Source organism: Saimiri boliviensis, chromosome 3, assembly GCF_048565385.1.
Source record: "Saimiri boliviensis isolate mSaiBol1 chromosome 3, mSaiBol1.pri, whole genome shotgun sequence".
NCBI classification, from domain to species: domain Eukaryota; kingdom Metazoa; phylum Chordata; class Mammalia; order Primates; family Cebidae; genus Saimiri; species Saimiri boliviensis.
Genome location: NC_133451.1, coordinates 1374151 through 1395386, shown reverse-complemented (window position 1 = coordinate 1395386; position 21236 = coordinate 1374151). Strand labels below are relative to the sequence as shown.

Here is a 21236-nt window from a genome sequence, read left to right as displayed (position 1 = left end):
TGGGGTGTCACGACGTTTGTGTTTTGCTTCTGGCCTTGCTTCAGATCATTTAGAGCCACAAGTCAGGTTTCAGGGAAGTGTAGATTTCTGCCTCTGAGACATCACACACCAATCTGTCCCAGATGTGACTTCTGCTGAAAGGGCTCCCAGGCCATTTTAACAGGCCTATGCAGAGGCCCAGGGCCACGAAATGCCAGGACACCACAGGCCAAGGGTCAGTGCCAGCTCCCAGACACTGAAGATGCCCCAGGAGCAGTCCAGGAGATGAGGCACCCAGCAGGCTAGGTCAGGGCGGACCTGCACCTATGAGGCGGCTGCCTGGGCCCCGGCTGCAGCACCTCCAGGATGAGACACCACCGTGCTGGGCCCACAGCCTGGTCCACATGAGGGTGGCCGAGAGCCAGGAAGGAGATTGTGGCACCTAACCGCATGCTTAGGCATCCCCAGGTGCCTCCTGTCAGGCGTGGGGACCCCTGCCGGAGGTAAGGAGTCAGCAGAAAGACCATTTCAGGTGGAGGCTGGTGTTGGTAGAACAGAGTCTATGGGGTGGCGGCGGGGCAGGCCAAGTGAGGCCACAGCTGGGGCTGCAGCTCGGTGGGGAGAAAGAGTCTGCAGCTGTGAGGTCGGTGGCCAGGAGAGGCATGCAGCTTCCTCTACCTGCCTGGCTGGAACCCCTGGAGAGGCAGCATGGGACCACGGTCCAGAATGGGCCAGGCCACATGGTACCCAGGGAAAGGTCCTGGCCGGGCCCAGCTGTCTGAGGCCTTCTTCCAGACCCTCAAGCTCATGCTGACCCCAGGAGCTCAGCCTTCCCAGCCAGCAGGCCCCAGTAAACAGGACCATACGAATGGAAGGTAGTTAGAAGCCCGGTTGTGCTAATTTGGCATGACACCCTTAATGGGTCACATCTTCACAAATGAGTTGTCTAATCATCTAAATTCTCTTAACAAATTGACATCTCTTCTTATAGACTCTGATTCAAACCAACTTGTCTATTTCATACAAAAGCTAAGGGTCTTGTCTTCATTTGCTTCCCTTTAATGCAAACTCTACTCTCGGGGAACTTCAAGATCAGACTCACCTGGGTCCCACCCTCCCCGGAGGGCCACAATCCTGGGTGTGGAATGGAACATGGCTTTGGGAGGTATCTTTGAAAAACCTCCACCCTTGATGGTACAGGCAGTGGCAGCTGCACCCTGCGCCCTCCAAGTGCTCCCTGAGAAGCGCCTTCCTGTGGAGCGCACAGCAGCCCTGGGCCCAGACCTAAATTTGTGGCATCACCAATGTTGAGGACACCTGTGCTTGTGACCCCCCTAAGCAGGAAGGGGAGCCTGGAGGGCACGGGGTGGCAGCCCCTCCCACCTGCCAGCCACGGCTCCTGTAACTGCAGGAATCACACCCACAAACCCCAAGTCCAAGGAGCCCACCCTTTCTGTTCCTGAGCAGGGCTGCTGACGGCACAGGGGTCGAGGTCAGGACCTGCCCTTTGTGTCCTTAGGGCAGGCCTGTGTGCCGGGGCCTCCCCACACAGGAACCAAGGGTAGGATGGTGGCCGCTGCCCCAGACCTGGGCACCTGAGTGCCTGCCTGGCAAAGGATGACCAGCAGGACCAGCGGAGAGGGAGCCCGCCTTGGGGCAGGCTGCAGGGAGGGCCCCAGGCCTGAGACAGAGCCAGAGCACCAAAGGAAAAGCCTGCACGTAACTTCTTAGCCTCGTGGCTATGAACACAGGCAGGAAAAGCACCATTTGAAACCAAAGCAGCAGTGACACAAGACCTGCCCGAGGGCACGGCCCCAAGGAGTCACATCCTGAGTGGGGACCCTCCGCCCAGGCACCCAGTGGGGCCCACTGCTCACCATACTCAGGCCGCAGGTGGTCAGGGACGTGGGGCTCATACCCCTCCTTCTCAGGCACCTCCACAAAGTCCTCATCGTCCTCGTCTTCCTCCCCAGCCCCCAGGGCTTCAGTCTGTGGAAAAACGCCCCAGAACAAATCAACCCCAGACCCTGTGTATGAGCACAGCTCTAAAAAGGCAGAGCCCTGCAGAGTCCCATTTGTTGTGGAGCTTTTTCTCCTGGTCAGGACTCCAGCATCAGCCATAGCTGGACTGCATTTAAGGTCGTCTTCAAGGCTGTTCTTGGTCCCCCAAATTACACCACCTCTGCACTGCCCTGTACTGGGGGCTGTTTAGAGTCTATGTTGAAACCACCAACCATAACCCTCCCTGGCTGACTCCCCAGGTCACTGTGGGAGCTGCTGTCCCTGAATGGACCCTGGCCTATGGGAGTTATCCTCCCGCCAGGTGGAGCAGGTGCGTTTGCTCTGAGGCAACAGGCCAGGGCCACCTTCCCACACAGGGTTCTCCCGTGGTGCTGGTATGACCACAGCATGTCAGACAACAGGAAGGGACAGGTACTTCTGGAACATTCTGTCCTTGAGGACTTGTTATAAAAACCATCTCAATTTCCTTCTAACAAGGTCACTTCTCTGCCAGGGTTGCTGTGGGGGGATCCCTCACTGAGTCTGAGAGCCCTCCTGTCACCCCGCCTCCCTCCTCCCACTGAGGAGCTAGAGAACGGAAGGAAGGCTTGCTTTCTTTTTCCCGAGAAAAGCCAGTTCCTTGAGCGCACCCTGCCCCTTCCTGCACCCAACTCGGTGGGCAGAGGCAGGGATCTGCGTAGTGAAGCATCTCATCAAGCCAGAGGGAGACAGTGGCCCCTCCACACAGTAGGGCCGTGGCACAAGAGATCATGGCCGCAGCTGTAACGGAGCCCCACTGTTGGGAGCAGAGCGCCACGCTGCCTTGTGGCCATAATAGGGCCAAGACCAATCGGGAGGCGCTGCCAACCTGCTGCCTGCCCTGTGATAGATAACCTTCTCTGTTCCCAAGAGCTGGTACTGTAGCGTTGGCTTCTGTGTGCACTGAGCAGTGAGCCCACAGCTCAGTAACACAGCCACACAGCGGGCGATACCTGCTCTGCCCACGTGCTCCCAAGTGGCCATGGACAGGCTCTTTTCCGCCTCACCTTCTCACTGGCCAAGATGGGCTGTGGGAGCTGGCACGCAAACCCCAGGCCATATCATCCTTCCCTGAGAGCCCTGCCCACAGCTCACCCACCACAAACACCTGCTCCATGGGGGCTGGTTCCCAGAGCCAGGCCCCCCAGGAACAGTTATAAAGTGGAAACTTTATTGCAGGGCAGGCGGCAGGTTGGCAGGCACCTCCGCAATTTGTCTTGGCCGTTATGGCCACAAGGCAGCTTGGCGTTCTGCTACCAACAGAGCGGGGTGCTGTGTGGGCTCGGCACAGCAGGGTGGTCCTTCCTTGCCTTCAGCTCCCTCATGCCAGGAGACAAGCTAGCAGGGCTACTAGGGCAGCTGAAGATCATGCCCCCAGCGTGGCCAGGGTAGAGATGCCCCCAGGTGGAGGTGCCCTTGGGTGGTGGGATGGAGATGCCCCCAGGTGGAGGTGTCCCTGCGTAGTGGAGGCAGAGATGCCCCCAGGTGGAGGTGTGGTGGGGTAGAGGTGCCCTGGGTGGAGGTGTCCCTGGGTGGCAGGGTGGAGGTGTCCCTGCGTAGAGGAAGTAGAGATGCCCCTGGGTGGAGGTGCAGTGGGGTGGAGGTGCCCCGGGTGGAGGTGTCCCTGGGTGGCAGGGTGGAGGTGTCCCTGGGTAAAGATGTCCCTGGGTAGTAGGGGTGGAGGTGCCTCCGGGTTGGAGGTGTCCCTGGGTGGTGGGAGTGGAGATATCTCTGGGTGGAGGTGTCCCTGGGGGTGGAGGAGCCCCCATGGTGAAGGTGCCTGCATTCCCACAGCCCCACAGCACAGCTGAGAGAAATGTCCTGGAAGGGAGATCCCTGTTGGGAGGAATACCAAGCAGGGGAACCCTTAAAGGGTTTATAAGAGGAAAACTGGGAAACGGAATCACTATGACACACACTGTCATTTTTTAAAAAGCATTCCCAGCAGCAACACCTCAAAGCACCCACAATCCCAGCTTTGTTTCCTGAAGCAGGGAAGAACAACTGAAGAAGAGCCTGATCCTCAGGGCAAGAGCCCACATGTTCACCGGAAATGAAGCCCGAGTAAGCAGGGGACCATGGCTCCACAGCTAGCCCCCACGGAGACAGCCCCCACTGAAACAGGCCCTACAGAGCCAGTCCCCACGGAACCAGGTCCCACTGAATCAGGTTCCATGGAGCCAGGCCACATGAAGCCAGCCCCCACAGAGCCAACCCCCATGGAGCCAGGCCACATGGAACCAAGCCACATGGAACCAGGCCACATAGAGCTAGCCCCACAGAGCCAGGCCACATGGAACCAGACCACATGGAACCAGGCCTCATGCATCCAGCCCCCACGGAGCAAGGCCACACAGAGCCAGGCCACATGTAACCAGGCCACAAGGAGCCAGGCCAGAGTCGGGTCCCATGGAACCAGGCCCCACGCAACCAGCCCCCACAGAGCCACACCACAGGGAGCCAGCCCCCTCAGAGCCAGGCCACATGGAATCAAGCCACATGGAGCCAGCCACAGAAAGCCAGGCCACAAGGAACCAGGCCCCACGGAACCAGCCTCCAAGGAGTCAGGCCCCATGGAGCCAAGCCACAGGAGGCCACAGGGCCCAGGCCCCAGCACCCTGCTGGGAGGTGGCCCCAACACCAGCATCGTCAGACCAAGTGCACTTTGTTTAGGAGCAGCCCACGGCGATGCATCTGGGAAACACAGGAGACATTAATCACCGGAAACTGTAATTTTTGTTATCAGTCTAACACTGATCAAAAGGGAAGCCTGTCTCCACCGCTGACCTGTGAAACGTCCCAATTATACTCTTTGGAAATGACGGGGACACTTAACTCCCGCACTGAGCAAATGACGGCAATCCATCACGTCTGAATAACAACAAGCCACGGACCTGAAAATTATTTCTGTACAGAACCTGCCCAGGAATTTATGAAAGGTGGAAAGCAGCCCAAGGTTTCAGGGCATTACGGTTCTCAGCCAGTGCAGTGCGTATCAAACACTAAACAGAATTTATGTGTTTTAATTTTCTAAAAGGTAGATGTGGACTGGGTGCTACAATGCATAACATATAGTGCCAGATTTTAAATATGGGGGTCATTTTCAGAAAATATTATGCTTATTGCTCGCACCCTTGAATTTCATCAGGGACTTTTATCAAATTTTCATTTCCTAAAAAACATTTAACTGCTGAGCTAACTATTAGGAATTATACCTTCTTTCTCCCCAACTAAAATGGTTCATTTCTGTAATTTAAGTTTGGAGCCCTGGGTTCCCCTTTGTTCCTGAATTAGCGCTGATGAGGCCACCCTGGTCTTGCTGAGTATCTCACTCTGTCACACTGGCCAGGTCCCGCAGGAGGATCTTCACCTCTCAGGAAGGCCCAGGGCTTTCTCCCGGGCAAGAGCCTACCACAGCCCCTATCCACACTTCAGCTTGAAACTATTTAGAGGCTGTGGTGACCCCCCCAAACCACGGCAACTCAGGATTTAGGGACTTCCCTGCTACTACTAAACGCAAGGCTGAAAGCTGCTGTTTTCAGATTTTGATTCACACGAGACAAACTCTCGCGTCTGAAACCCACAGTGCAGTGGCCTCTGACATGCTGAATGTCAGGGACAGGCGGGGGTGCTGAAGGTGGGGAGCTGTGAGCCCAGGAGGCTGGGTAGCTGTTCACAGGCCTGTTCAGAGGACAGGAACAGCATGGTCACCAGGGACAGAGCTCCCTGAGGTCTCGAAGTGCACGGAGCCCAAAAGGAGAGTGAGGCCCCACACTAAGCAGCTCTTCCACGTGTTCCCACACGCATCCAGTTCACCTCTGAGAAGTCACATCACCAAGTGGTGAGAGGCAGTGGCCACCGGCCCTCAAGCTCAGGGACAGATGAGCCAGGGGCCAGCACCACGTGTCTACATGCCGTGTTGAGGGGCTGGGCACCGGCACTGGGGGCTCTGGATGAGCAGGAATCCTGAAACGGAGATCACACACTCTATGGCGGCGCGGGGACTGGAGATGTCATGCAATGAGGTTAAGTTTGGAAAAGGCTCTCAAGAGCAGCTTGCTTTGATCCCGACCTGGAGGCTGAGTTTCCTGTGATGAGGCAGGGGCATGGGAGGTGCAGGTCACCCGCAGGCCATCCCCCCGAGGGCACCGGGACCTGTGCCGCACCTTTCCTAATGGAGGAAGTCCCCTGCATGGAAGCCTCCCGAGGCAGATCCACAGTGTGGAAGCTACAGACCCCTGACACGGAGCGCCACGTCCAGCCGTGCACATGGTGCCTCCAACGGAACCCGGCTCTTCGGGGAGGCACGCAGGACACTCGGGGCCTCTGCCGGTTTCATACAGACGGATTCTCACCCACACTTAAAAGGATTTAGAAAAATGAGCCTCCATCATCATAATTAAACAAGCAATAAAACGGCTAAAATATACAATGCAATCAGTTCCCAGTAGTCGGGTGGCGAGGTTACTAATTATTTGAGAAGAAGGGAAGAGGCCCGTGTGAAGGGGCAGGTCCGCCCGCCACACGCAGGCTGAGAGATACAGCTGGGGCCATTAAATAAATTTTGTACGATCTAATTAACTTGGTGCGCGGTCTCAATTACTTTTCACCCAAGAAATCACTTTTGTTCAGTTTCATGTGTGTCTGTTTCCCTCTTAAAAAAAAAAAATGATGTAAGGCCTCGTCAGACAAGTGAGTTCCAAACTGCATTTGTCTTTCAGCGCCTTGATGGCTATGCATTTAAAAACCCATTCTATCTTATAAACTAAAAATTAAACGTGCTCAGCTGTGATGGTCGTCATTGCATCTGCTATTTATATGCTAATGCCCTCCCTGGAAGGCCGTGCAAATTGCCCGGCCAGGCCAATATCTCATGTGCATCTCGCCTGCCAGGGACGCACCTTCAGAGGACGCCGGGTGGCGTGGCACGGGGCTGGCCACAGTGAGCGTGCGGGAAGGGCACCTGGCGGGCAGCCCTGAACCTGCTGGATGCAGACACAGCTCCAAGGGTGCGTCCTCACCTCCGAAACCAGAGCCCGGAGACTGGGCTGAAGCAAATCACCGCTGCTTAGAATGATGGGCTCCTCACTAGAATATCTACACTCATCAATACGTTCTTACGAGAATGTCACAGAATACAGAGCTGCAGGCCTCTTCCCACCCTCGTCTAACCCAGATCACTCACTCCCAGGAACTGAGGCTCAGACAGACCTGCTCTTGGGAGCTGCCGGCCAGCACGGTGGGCCTTGGCCACGTTCTGGAGTCCCAGCTGCAGGGTCCACAGCACCACAGACCTGGGGGCCTTCCAGGGTGTGAGAGAGAGAGAGAGACCGCAGGTCCCCAGGACGCCTGGAGGTCGACTCCAGAGCCAGGCTGTGGGCAAAATTTCTGCTGGGTCTGAGAGCCGTCTGCCAGACGGAGACACACATCTGCGGAACAGATGCAGGCCGGGGGTCCTGGGTCCATGCTGCCCTCCAGATGGATGGAGCTGGGCCTCTGCTCCTGGGGTAGCCAAACTGGTGCTTGCCCTGGGTCCCCTATAGGACGTGAGGAGCAGAGGTCGTGGGCTTGGGTCTTGCTCGGTGCTCAGGAAGCCAGCTGAGGCCCCAGGGGTCACATGGACTTTATGAAAACACCCCCTCAGTGGAGAAGGGAATGACTTCTTAGAATGGCTGGCACCTCCAAATCCAGTAGCCCCGGCCCCGATCAGCTCTGCAGGGAAAGCAAACTCTGGACATGAGAAAATGAAGGCCACATGTGTCCTGGCTCCAGGACTCCTGTGATTCACACACACTCGCCTCACAGGTGTGGGAAGGGACCCCTGCCCCCTGACCTTTTCAGAGAGGGAGAGTGCACCCAGGGCCCACGGGGGCCAGAAGGCCAGCCTCCAGGAAGTGGGCTGGCCTGTTCATCAGGCAGCCCTCAGGCACACTCACACTCATCGCGGCCAGGCCTCGACAAGGAGACCAGGACGAGGCTCGGCTTCTCTGTGAAATGAGGTGGAAAACCACGCAGCCCCGCAGGGTTGCTTTCCCAAAGAAAGGGATCACGGCGTGGGAGGTATTTCAGGGAGCGCCAGGCTTGTCTGGGAAGCGCCCTCTGTTTGCAGACAGGTACTGAGAGACGGTAAAAGCCCGAGACGGGGCCTGTGCTACCAGCGTGGGAGGACAGGCTGGCACAAGGCACTGGCTGGGCCTGAGACGTTCTCCCAGTGCTCCCCGCGCTGACTCCAGAGAACCGGTATGTCTGCGCCGCCCCCCGCCCCCCCCTCACCCCCAGCAGGCAGCCCTGGGGACGCGGCGATGTGGCCTTCGGTGTGATGGAGGGGCCCATCACCCAGGAAGGTTGTTTACCGTCCCTACTGCAGCGCAAGGCTTTCCGACGGCGCTGATTTAGGTCCCTCCTCCCCTGCCTGTGCCTGGTAGGTCCACATTTCATTCCTGGGTTTTCAGTTTCTGTCCCTTTCACCTCCAGAAAGTCAGACTCCCGTGGCTCCAGAGCATCACAGAGAACTTTCCCTCATGCACAGCAGGGAAGGGAGGTGGGGCTGGCAGGGTCCCCAAGAGCCTATCAGCTCCATCCCTGAACCCACCGAACATCGGATGGCAGGAGAACACTTCTGGCATCTCACTCCAAAGATCAGAGCTTTGGTGGTGAGCCCGCTGGAGGAGGCAGGCACGTGGCTGACCGAGAAAGAAAACCACAGAGTTGGGATGACTCCGGTTCTGTGAGCAATGGAGGATGCATCCACAGCCGACGCCACGTGGCTGCCACATCAGACTCAGCATCGGTGAGAACAAAAACACCCACACAGATCTCTCAGCCACGTAAACAAACAACCCAATAACCAGAAAAAGGAAAGAGAAAACCATGCTGACTGCACCGAAGAGACTGATGCTCAAGACAGTTTTCCAGCTGGTAGGAAATTATTATTTTGTTAATTACACAATACAAAGTAATTGGTGATCTGAGCTACATAACTTGGCAGCAGGCAACATGAAAGTTTCCGGAGGACTTCTATCAGCTCAGTGAATGACGCAGCACGGATTAGCACAGCTGCCCTACAGCGCAGCAAGACTGGACGCTAAATCTACCAAACGGCGCTGCACATCCATCCAGGGAAATTCACCCCCAGCCTGCTCCCCGAGGGAAGCCACACAGAGGCACTCCGAACGCACAGCTACACATATTGAAACCAGCCTAAGTATTTTCTGAAGACAGAACATCTGTGTCGAAAGGAAAACAGCGTTACCTAGAAACCAAGTGGGAAATGCTAAAAAGGAAAGAGACACAGTGTCAGCTCCCAGTGACTGCGGGAGGAGAACCTCAGCACGGGCGCCGCGGAGCCGCCACAGGACCGGCTGCGCCTCCGGTGTCTCGGCTCCTGCCTCCTGCCTGCGGCTAGCAGCATTCCGTGTTCCCATCTCCTGCACGTTTGTTCAAAGTTCTAAAAATATTTGAATCGGCCGGGCGCGGTGGCTCAAGCCTGTAATCCCAGCACTTCGGGAGGCCGAGGCGGGTGGATCACGAGGTCAAGAGATCGAGACCATCCTGGTCAACATGGTGAAACCCCATCTCTACTAAAAATACAAAAATTAGCTGGGCATGGTGGCGCGTGCCTGTAATCCCAGCTACTCAGGAGGCTGAGGCAGGAGAATTGCCTGAACCCAGGAGGCGGAGGTTGCGGTGAGCCGAGATCGCGCCATTGCACTCCAGCCTGGGTAACAAGAGCGAAACTCCGTCTCAAAATAAATAAATAAATAAAATAAAATAAAATAAAAATATTTGAATCAGGCATGATTGAATTAGCGTGGCCTGTTCTACACGTGGAGTTAACGACGCCAATCCTGTGCTAAATGGGGAGACACTGAGGGAAGTGATTTAAACCCTCTGTAAATTTTATTCAAAATTAACGAGGAGCACCTCGTTCATAATTTCTAATTAAAACAGCTCTAATTAACACCCACGTCCATCCGCCAGCCCCACCTGCTGCACACATGCCACTCGGATGGCCGTGGCCTGCGTGGAGCGGGAGATGGGCAGATACTGCAGCAGCGCTGTCTATTCTAGGAAGCATCGCTCACCTGAGCCAGGCGAGCTCACCAATCACTTCATCTCCAGGCAGCTCCTCGCGCTCCAGCTGCTGCAAGCAAAATCTCCAAGGGCTTCAGAGCAGTGCTTTAAAAAAAACAGTTTGCAGAGAAGGGTCTAGAAAGTGTCCATGCAACTGACAAAAGGAGCAGCGTGGCGCCTCACTTCCCCCCGGAGCTGTGACATCCTCAACCCAGCCTCACAGGGCCAGATGCCCTCGCACATTCACCAGCCCTGAAGCATGGCCGGGGCACGTCTGCTGGCCAGACCGTGTGGCCGAAGGGGACGAAGAGCCCTGCACCGGCACCCAGAGCGGCCCTCCGAGTGCATCAGTCCTGACCGCAGATGCCCCCCGCCAAGTGCCACCGCTCAGATCTCGAGAGGACGCACACAGATGAGTCAGGAGCGGGCCGCCAACCAGCAGGAGTGAGGAAGGACAGTGAGATGGTGGCAGACCCTGGGCGCTGGGTCAGGGTGGCTGCCTGTGTGCCGAGGGCTGGGGTCCTGGGCCGTGGAGGGCAGGGCTGACGGCTCAGCTATGTGGGGTGGGAGACGTTCGCATGAGCCACTCAGAAGCTCAGAGACAGCTGACGGCATCAGTGGGGTCTCCAGGACCTGGTGGGTGGGAGCAGCAGCAGATGGGGTCCCACAGGGGGCTGTGCCCTGCCTAGCACCCTCCTGCACGGCCCGGACCACACCTGTCTTGCAGGCCCTGGCCACCACTGACCAGGCCCTTAACACAGCGCTCCTGAGCAGCCCTGTGGCAGGAGAGGCTGGCGCTGCAGTGGTCGGGGAAGCCAGTGCTCCTGCGCTCACACAGGCCGGGGGCCAGGCTGAGCCAGACGCTCACGGAAGGGCACCTGGTCTCCCTGGCACACGGGAGTCTACATCCACCCGGGTGAGGTGGAGCTGTGGGTGCCAGTCAGCCACGGCCAGGAGTCTGCGGGCCTCTCTGGTCCGCAGTGGTATTGAGTCCTGACCCGGGAAGCGGCAGGTCCTCATCCCCACCCAAGCAGGCTGTGCTACAGCAGCCTTGGACTCACTTCTACCAGCCAGCCCCGCTCAGGGGCCGTCCCAGATGCTGTGGAGCTGTGAGATGCAGGCAGGGGCAGCACCAAGCATTCCAGAAGGTTCTGCTGCAAGAGCCTCAGGCCAAACAGAGCCACCTGGCTGCCCCAGCCCCGCTGCTGGTACTAAAAGGACTGTGCCGGCTGGAGGGGCCCAGACCACGCCACCCATCGGCCCCCACTTTGCTCTGTGGACCCAATGAGCCAGCTGCCCACTGGCCACCTTCAGAAGACAAAACTGTCCACAGACTGCAGGAGCCGAGCGAGGCGAGTCCAGGGTGACAGCAGAGGCACGGGGCAATGCCTGGCTCAGGGTCTCAGTGTGAGGCTCAAGCAAGCCTTGCCCGTGCAGTGGAGATGGGGCAGTGACCTTGAGAGGAGCTCAGTGTGAGCATCAGGAAGTGCCCCGTGAACCCAGTGGGCGGCCTCCACAAGGCCCACTCGGGAATGGTGACAGGGGCTGGCGCAGGGCCTGGTCCTGTGGCTGCAGCCCCGTGGCCTGAGCGTGATGGGCATGGGCAGTGGGCTCACCCTGATCCCTACGTGCTGATGGCACTCACCATCTTCCTCCCAAACCTAGAAAAGCATCCCTTCTCATTGCAGAAGGTGTATTTTCGTCAAAACTCACAAAAGCGCTTCCTCGTGGAGGGAGGTGTTGTTGAACAGCACCCACAAACACGGCCACATGAGCAGCCCCGCCTCTGAGGGGCCAGCGACTCTGCCAGGCACAGGGCTCCCACATGACTATAAATTCTCCGGAGAGTCAGAATTTCGGGACTTAAAGAAGAAAAGCAAGCTCGCCCTCTGCTGGCCCCCGGGGGCCGCACACCCCCACCACATTGGGGACGCAAGGCCACGGACCTGAGGAAATTCACGGAGAGGAGCTTCCCCACCGCCCCCCCAACTCCGCCGCCGTGGAATCCGGCCTCTTCCCAGCAAAAGGCACAGCATCACTTCCACCCCAAAGCTTTCCTAAAAATGAGGAGAGCCGAAAGGCCACCATCTCCCAGGCCAGGGCTGGGTTCAGGATCCGGGCTCTGGGGTGTCAGGGTTCAGGGCTTAGGTTCCCCGAGGGAGAGGCGCCTGAGACAGCATTGCTGCTGTGCGAGCCCAGTCCCAAGACCCGACTGCGCTGGGCGTCGCTGAGGATGCTGCAGAGGACCCCAGTTCTCACACCCCTCCGGGCCATTCCACACTCAGCCAGCTCAAGGCCCTGGCACAGCAGCATGCAGGGAACCCCCACACTTGACCGGCTCAGACACGCCCAGTGTGACGGTCTCAGTTCCCCACGTCACTCTGCCGGAGGTGCCCATACCTCCCCTCCAGCCTCCAGCCCCATGCTCCCTGCTCAGCAAAGTGCAGTGCCCCCACGACCCTTCCAAGCCCCTTACAGGGCCCAGCAGACAGTGGCCCGAGTACTCCAGGTGGACACCGGTGCCCACACTGACCCTCTTGGTCGTCCGAGAGCTTGCCAGGGGTCTCTCCTCTGGCGGATACAGGGCCCACCGGACAAGCGTCACATGGCTGGCGACTCCCTAGGAGCTGTGGGGGGACTAGGTTGTAGGAGATGGCCTGACTGGTGGCTTCCTACAGCCTCCTCTATGCGCGGTGCCCAGCACCTCCGTTCAGCTACCACGCATGGCAGCCAGGCAGCACTGACAGCTGCACCATCCCCTCTGCCACCACAGCAATGACCCTGGGATCACAGGAAGAACCTTGCCGGGAAGGCAGGCGCTGCTGAGGCCGAGTGGGCTTGGCGTGTGGCTGGGCTCTGCCAGGCCCACAGGCCCGGGACCTGGTCCCCATAGCTTCTCCTCCCCCACTGAGGCATCTGGGACCCCTGCCCACTCACCCTGCAGCTCTGCCCTCCCTCAGGTTTGATGTCCAGCTCCTTGTATTTCCTCAGGGCAAGTTCCAGTTCTGCCTTCAGGTCAATGGCGCGTTTTAAACATCCACCGTGGGTCCCGACGCGGGTGAAGCGCTGCGAAACGAGGGGGAGGAGAGCTCAGAGGCAAGCTGGCAGGCCCTAGGAAGCCATCCCGCTGGGAAGCAAGTGCCAGGTCCACTGGCCTGGGGGAGTCCCTGACATACCCGGGATGCAGAGTGCGAAGCTGCGAGTGAGGGACAGAGCCCTCACGGGTCAGGGGCCCTTCAGTCTCCATCCCCCCACAAAAGGGAGCCCTCGCACCCGACAGGCACATGCCCATCAACCCACAGGTCCCAGGTCCAAGGCTCACCTGGATCCAGGAGCAAACGGCCGGCAGGAACTTATTCCGGATGAGCTTGAGTGTGTCACGGGCGGCATGGACCACAGCGACGTTGTCCTCGTTCTCCTGCACCTTCAGGCCCTCTGGGGAGAAGCACACAGAGTCACCCGAGGGCGCCGGCCGGTGTCTCCCACAGACCCCAGCGAGACGGGCAGAGCACGCGGTAAAGGCTGCTCTAGCCTGCGGAGAACCTGCCGGATGCCCTCCCTGCTTCCAGGGATCCCAAATCTGAGGCTGTGAGAAGTAAATGTTTTATGATCTTAGGAAAGAGCAGGTGGCTTAACACCGCAGCCTGCCCTCACTCCAGCTCCCCCGCCTGAGTCTCCACTTCCTCCACTGCGGCCATCCCTCCAGAGGGGCGAGCCCAGCCACACGCTGGGCACAGAAGCTTCGCCTCTGCAGCCCACCTCATAGGATGGGGCCCATCCCAGCCTCACCAGCAGCCCCCAGCCGGGCCTCTCTTCTGTCGGGCACCCCAGCCCCGACTCTGCCCTGCTGTGGCTTCTCCCACTGTGGCACCCTCAGCATCCGGCACAGGGCCGAGCTCTATGTAGGCGAGGGTGCCTGGGGACTGGCAGCAGCGGTGCCCACCCACACAGACCTGCAGGCTGCCTGCGGCCTCACTCCTGAGGCACCTCTGGGCAGCTGAGCCTGGAAGATGAGTTCTCCCAGCAGCTTCCCAGCCTGGCTGCCTCTGGGCCTGGTGAAGGAACGCCCACTGTGCCTGCTTCCAAAGAAGGTTCCTCAAACAGAGTGATTTGCAGCCACACACATACTCAAAGGGCCTCAGCCTCCGCCCACACCCCAGGAGGGGAGCCTGGGGCCTGGGAGGAAGCTGGAGCCAGGGGATGGGGTGGCCGTGTCCGCGCAACCCTTACCCACCCAGGCTGGAACACCAAGGCTGCGTGTGGCCATTTCAGAATCACATTTTCCTCCAGGCAAAGGCAGGCACTACCTGACCCCTCATGGTGACATAGGACCGTAACAGGCCTGTGAGCTGGCGGGATGCCCACAAAGCCTGCCCAGGGCTCCTGGTCACTTGGAGGTCAGACCTGTGCTCTGCCATCCTTCGAGGACCACCCTAACCCTGTGAGTCCCTGATCTGCCCACAGCCTTGCTGAGGCAGGGAATGCCGTGAGCTCTTCGAAACGTCCCTGTGGCCACAGAGGCCTGGCATGGGTCGGGGTAGCCCAATCCGGAGGCCACACAGAAAGGAAAATCCTAGTGGTGACCCCTGACCCGGTCCCCAGGGGACCCCCCTGCAGTCCAGAGCTGCTGGGCTGGGTGCCAGCGAGGGAGGAAGTGAGCCAGGAGCCGGGCAGGCCGTTACCTGAGCAGAGCTCCACATCCAGCGTGTACTTGTGTGAGCCCAGCCCGTGGCTCCGCACAAACTCCTCCGGGTCGCCGTCCTCGTCCTCATCTGAGGGGCCCCCCCCAGCTGCCTGGGGCGGCAGCGCCCCGCCGCCGGCTCCGGGTTGGCCTGCAGGGGCAGGCAGGTCCCTACTGCAGCAGGGCTTCTCCCCGTCCCGGGGGTCAGGGGGGCCGGACCGGCACGGGCCCACCTGGCTGGCACAGGAGGAGCTGGGGGCATCGGACGCGTCAGGAGCCACACCGAGGGATCCTGTCTCCAGGCTCGGGCCGAGGTCAAAGTCAAACGGCACCAGCAGCCTAAAGCAGCTCTGCACCTCCGTCAAGCAGGATTCCATTTCTCCAGACATTTCTGCCAAAAGATCAGGACACCTGTTTCCTGCGCCATAGGCCAAAAAAGCACTAGCTCCCCCAAAACCGCACCCAGAGGCTCACTCCCCAAAGGGCGCCACTTTTCAGCCCCAGGTGGGTCAGGGTCCTGCACCCAGCCCGCATCCCCTGGGGCCTCCTTTCTTCCCAAAAAAGCCAGGCCTCTGGTGTGGGTATCAAACATTTTTGTTTCTTCAGATAGGGTGTCACTCTGTCGCCTGGACTGGAATGAGGTGGCACAATGAGAGCTCGACACAGCCTGGACCTCCCAGGCTCAGGTGGTCCTCCTGCCTCAGCCTCCTGATTAGCTGGGACCACAAGCATGTGCTACTATGCTCAGCTAATTTTTTTGTAGAGACGGGGTTGCCCAGGCTGGCTTCAAACTCCGGGACTCAAGCGATCCACCCACCCTGGCCTCCCGAAGTGCTGGGATGACAGGTGAGTCGCTGTGCCTGGCCGTGTAGTGAGCTTTTGTAACTGCTTTTGAAAGCACCAGCTCGGCCACTAGGCCTGCAGGACAATCTCTCCTCGCCTCTGGGTAGCAAGCACAAGTGCTCGGGGGTTGTCAGCCCGCCCGCACTTTCCAGAACGAGGCTGAACCTCCTTTCCGGAGCAACAAAACGCCCTTGTTCATGCCACACCTCCCAGGCCGGGGCAGCTTTCCTCCTGCTGACCTCCTCGTCATCCGGGCACCCAGCTGCCTGCCTGCCTTGTGGGCCCCTCTGAGGCCTGCGTTTCCTAGAATTGGCCTGTGGCAGGGCCCATGCGGGGGACCACGGTCTGTCAGTGGGAAGATCTGAGGCACAGGGAGAGCCCCCAGCCCTGCAGTCTGAAGGCACAGGGCTGTGTCTCCCCCCGCCCCATCAGGAGCCGCCTCAGGGAAGCCGTGGCACCTGGGTCTACCCCACACTCCACACCCTCCGGTGGTGCCCCTCACGATAAAGGCTGACTGCCATGAAGTAAATGGTGAGATTTTGGGGAAGGGGCTGGCAAGGGCAAGGCAGCCATGAGATAAACAGGTGGCACAGACTTCAGCCAGGCCGCAGCTCAGAACACTGCCCACATGCATATCCCTGCCCGAGGGTCTGCACAGTGAATAGGCATGGGTGAACGTGACCACCAGAGAGCTCAGGAGAGGCAAGGACGGCCTGGGAGGTCCCTGCAGGGCCCTGGGGACAGAGCAGAGTCTGTGGCTGAGAACGCCTCCCGGCCTGACCTGAACCATATCCACCAAGCCTGTCTGAACACCTGGGTCCCCTGCAGCCCGGGGCCCTGAGCCCAGGAGGACAGACAGCTGGACCGTGGCAGCCCCCAGGGGCACGGACCCCTCCTGCCGCCCCAGGCACTTGCCTTGCATCTCTCTCTCCGCCTGGCTGGCTCTTTCCTGGTAAATTTTATCCAAGTGCTTCTGCTTCTCCTCTTCTCTCTTTCTTTCGGCCAGAGTTCGAGCACTTGAATCTTGAAAATCCACCTGAGCAAATGAAATTAAAGACTAGGGCTGGCTGGGTGTGGTGGCTCACGCCTGTAATCCCAACACTTTTGGAGGCTGAGGCCCGTGGATCACGAGGTCAGGAGCTCGGGACCAGCCTGAGCAACATGGTGAAATGCCATCTCTACCAAAAATACAAAGATTAGCCAGACGTGGTGGTGCATGCCTGTAATCCCAGCTACTCAGGAGGCTGAGACAGGAAAATTGCTTGAACCTGGGAGGCGGAGGCTGCAGTGAGCCAAGATCGCACCATCGCACTCCAGCCTGGGTGACAGCAAGACTCCAACTCAAAAAAAAAAAAAAAAAAAAAAGACTGGGGCCATCTATAAAGAATGTGAGGAAAACGAAGCTCAAGTAGGCCTAACAGAAGACCCAGCATCCACATGTGGCCAGCAGCCTACAGGGTGTTTAAGTTCACAGTGAGTTTTTTTGTGTGTTTGTTTGTTTTTTTAAGAGAGGGCAGTCTCGCTGTGTTGCTGAGGCTGAACTCAAACTCCCAGGACCAGGTGATCCAGCAGTCTCAGCCTCCAGTCACTGGAACTACAGGTGTGCATCTCATTCACAGCGCATTACAACAAAGTAAAATGTGCACCGCTCTGCCTCTGGGCCTGGGAAAGCCAGCACATCTGTTACACTTAAAAGAAGCAATGAGACTTCTCACCCCAAGTGCCATGTAGGTAGGAGAGCAGTGTGCCCATTCCCTTAGCAGACAAGGGCCACTGACTGGACCCATGGGCCTGAAACAAGCCGAGCATGAACCCAGGAGACTGGGCACTCCATGGGCACACAGGGATGCTGGCGGGGCTGGGCGATCGCCCTGAGGGGGCATAAGCCTTTGTGGCAGGTGGGGCGGGGGGCACAGCAGGTTCTGGGCAACAAGGCTGTGTTCAGGCCACAGCAGCAGAACCTGGTGAGTTTCATCATGCCAGGTACCAGCCAGCGCCCACAGAGGTTCCGGGTGGACCTTTCACGAGCAAGGTTGGGAAAGGTCCCAGAGGCCAGAGGCCACTGTCATAGCAAATGCTGCATCTGAAAAGCTAAATTTGAGTATTGTCTCCTACACACACATAAAAATGACGAATGCAGGCTCAGCGCTATCCACACATAAAGCCTCTGCTCTGTCTCAGAGCTGCGCCACCCTTCTCAGGGAGGCCCTGACCGCAGCTGCTTCCACTCTCCCACACCCCATGGATGCTCCAGCAGCCTGGGTGCCTAGGCAAAGCCAAGCAGGCCCGTCCCATGCCAGACCCACCTACCTTTTTGTTGTGTCTTAAGAAGTGGTAGCCCAAGGCAAGCTTCTTGTAGGCTTTCCCAAACTTCTCATTCCAGCCTGCCACGGCCCGGGTGGCTGCCCGCCTCAGCCTCTGCGCCACCTCCCTGGGGGGCGGCAGAGGCTGAGCAGGGTCCGTGCCCAGCGTGAGCTCCAGGAACTCCTGGAAGTTGGAAACAAGCAGCACCCGGAACTGGTGAGACCTGGCGAAGAGCTCATCCACAATCTGAAAGGCTGACAGGCGGATCTCGGCATGCTCCTGGGTCAGCTGTGCTATCAGCAGGCGGTAGGTGCGGCTCAGCTGCTCCTCTGAAGACCTGGGGATGTGAGCCGGCCTGACCCAACCGCCCGCACAGGGAGGACGGGCGAGACAGGCTCTCCATCCAGGGAGGCCACACACACGTGTGACGGGGAACATCGCTGCCTTCCCACCTTTCTTCTCCCCTTTTCTAGAGCAAGTCTGCAACTACTGCCCAAGGCCCACCTCCGGCTCCCCAGCCTGGCCTGTTTCTGTGTGGGCCACAAGCCAAGAATGATGGAACAAGCAAAAAATACTTGGTGAGACGTGAAAATGATGCAGACTTCAAACGCAGAGCCCACTCACAAAGCCTCACTGGAAGGCGACCCATCTGTCCGCCTGCATCATCTGCAGCTGCATTCACAGAGCTGAGGCCTGACAGCAAAGCCTGAAACACAAACCACCCAGCAGGAACACACAGCGCCAGGCATAGACACACACCTCCCAGAACTAACGCACACCTCCTGGCACGAACTCACACCGCCTGGCATGAACGCATAGCGCCAGGCACAAACACACACCTCCCAGAACACACACACACCTCGTGGCACAATCTCACACCGCCCGGCATGAACGCACACCTCCTGGCACAAACACACACCTCCCAGAACTTACGCACGCCGCCCGGCACGATCTCACACCGCCTGGCATGAACGCATAGCACCAGGCACAAACACACACCTCCCAGAACTAACACACACCTCCTGGCACAATCTCACACCGCCCGGCATGAACGCACACTGCCTGGCACAAACACACACCTCCCAGAACTAACGCACACCTCCTGGTACGAACTCACACCTCCTGGCACAAACGCACACCGCCTAAAACTAACGCACGCTGCCCGGCACAAACACACACTGCTCAGCTGGGTGCCTCCGCTGCAGCTAGGAAGGGAAGGCCTAGTGCTGCAGACGTCTCCAGCGCCTCCTGACTGCTCCTCTTCCCAGATCCTGGCCCCACATAAACCACTGTGATTTGGATTTCCTGGGGCATGCTACAAAACCTGAACTGAAATTTTCTATCAAAATATGAACGCTCCAGCACCATAAATAATCTGTAAGTTACCGTTTTACAAACGTAGGAGACAAGATAATCAGTGTCCTTAAACTTATGCTCCAGCCTTTGAGGGGAAGTTTTGCTTTTCCCATGAATCTCCGGCTGCCTCAGAGTGACCCGCAGAGATCCTGGCCAGCACTTTCCTTGGAGGGAGACGTGAGCAGACACACTGTAAATGCAGATGGAGCAACTCGCCCAGCAGCAAGCTCTAGTCTCTCCCTTGGCAAAGTCCAACAGCAAAGAAAAAGACGCACGTTTCTTTCTAAATCAGGTATGTGCACTCAAGAACTCCTATATCACGTTCTCTACACCCCGCACACGGGAATGAAGAGAAGCAACAACGGCAGAGCGCTGATGTGTTCCCAAAGCCACGCGCCCTGACCCTAGGACCACGACCACCCGTCAGAGCTGGGCACTGCAGGGCCCTGAGAAAATGTGCTGGGCGTGTCCCTCGGGTGGTTCTCGCCCAGGTGGGGCAGGCAGGGGGCCCTGTGTGTACTGTGAATGACTCAATCCTAAGACATACTTGCAAATTTTCTTCAGTTCCTTCATTTTCTCAGGATTTAGTCGGGGTTCTCCTGAAGTTGTGAGCTCTTCTACCAACTTGGAAAGTTTCTGATCCATATCTAGAAATAAGTAAGGCAGAGACGCTAAGTCGTCAACCGCCCTTCACAGCTCTTGGCGTGACTAACGTGTTTACTGGGCTCCACTATAAACAGAAGTTCCGGGAGGACCCTGAGGCTGGGGTCCGCCTGTCTTTACCTCGGTGGGTGCCTCTCTGGGAACTATGACCCCTCGAGGGGACGGTCAGCGGGGGTCCGGCAAGGCCTTTGCGGTGGTTACAGTTTTAAGTGAACCTCGGACTGGGGACCGCCACACCGCACGCGCGTGCACGCCGCGCGGCACCGACGGGAACGAGGGGCACTGTCCCCGTCACCGCTCCCCCGCGGGGCTGCTGCCGTCGCCCTCGTCCGCTCGGACGCCGCAGGGCCGCCTCCAGCAGGGCCGCAGAGGCCGACAGCAGCCGAGACACGCGGACCGGCCGAAGCCGCCCGCCCGGAGGCGCAGGCCCGAGCGCCGCGGCGTGCAGGGTGGGAAGGGACCACCGCCCGCAGCCCGGGCAGGAAGAGGCCGGAGGACCCGGAAGGAAGCGCCGGGCGAGGCCGCGGGCGGAGGCTGCGGAGCGGCGCCCCACCCGGGGAAAGGAGGGGCCCAGCGGGGCCGCGCGCGACCGGGGCCGGGGTTCTCCCCGGCGGGGCGGCTGCACCGGGCGGGCGCGCCGGCTTCGAGCTGCTCCGGGGCTGCGGCCTGTCATTCGGCCCAGGGCCCGCCGGCGGCCGCGTCGCCGACGCTCTCGGGGACGCGGGAAACACGGACACGCCCGCGCCGCAGGCCTCCGCCCGGCCCCGCAGAGCCCCCGGTGCTGAGCCCGCGCGACCCCCGCCCGGCAGCGGGGCCACAGCCGCACCTACCAGGACGCGGCCGCGCGCCTCGCCCCGCCCCTTCCGGCGGGGGCCGCCCATCCCGTCAGGTGCCCAAGAGCTCTACGGCCATTGGCTGGCCCTGGGCCGCCGCGGAGGTCACCACGGCGACGACTGCACCTACCGCTCGAGGCGGCCGTCCTCGCCGTCGCCCCGCCCTTTCCGGCACAGGCCCCGCCCCCCACCCTGGGTTCTGAGCTCGGCAGCCAATGGCTCACCCCGGCCCAGGAGGCGCAGGCGCGAAGACAAGGCCGCGGTTTGCGCGGTGACGTAGGCGCGCTCCCGGCGAGGGCGGGGCAGCCTGGGAGGGGAGACGCGCGAGAAAAAAGAGGCGGGAGGGCGCAGCAAGTCCTTAAAGGGGCCGCGTGTGCGGGCGCCGGGGGCGGGGCCGGCCGGGAAACTGAGGCCGAAGGGAAGTTCCGGTCTGGGCGTCAAGGCCACGCCCGTCCGGGGGCTGG

The 21236-nt window shown here is 59.3% G+C and overlaps 1 protein-coding gene across 5 annotated transcripts in view; it reads right to left on the bottom strand.

Moving 5' to 3' along the window:
* The window catches only part of UVSSA (UV stimulated scaffold protein A), a 47827-nt gene extending 26960 nt beyond the window's left edge, over positions 1-20867 (bottom strand). For 2 of the 5 annotated variants that reach the window (XR_012516789.1, XM_074395770.1), the window contains exons 1-8: positions 20060-20758; positions 19824-19923; positions 17927-18257; positions 16532-16652; positions 14775-15164; positions 13415-13527; positions 13030-13158; positions 1857-1968 (exon numbers count right to left, since the gene is read on the bottom strand). Coding sequence is in view for 2 of the 5 variants with exons in the window: in XM_074395770.1 (XP_074251871.1) it covers positions 1857-1968; positions 13030-13158; positions 13415-13527; positions 14775-15164; positions 16532-16652; positions 17927-18257; positions 19824-19921 (1294 nt within the window). In the remaining 3 variants the exon portion in view is untranslated. The other 3 variants (XR_012516790.1, XR_012516791.1, XM_039468595.2) reach the window with 3 other exon arrangements.
* Positions 20868-21236: the final 369 nt, after the last annotated feature.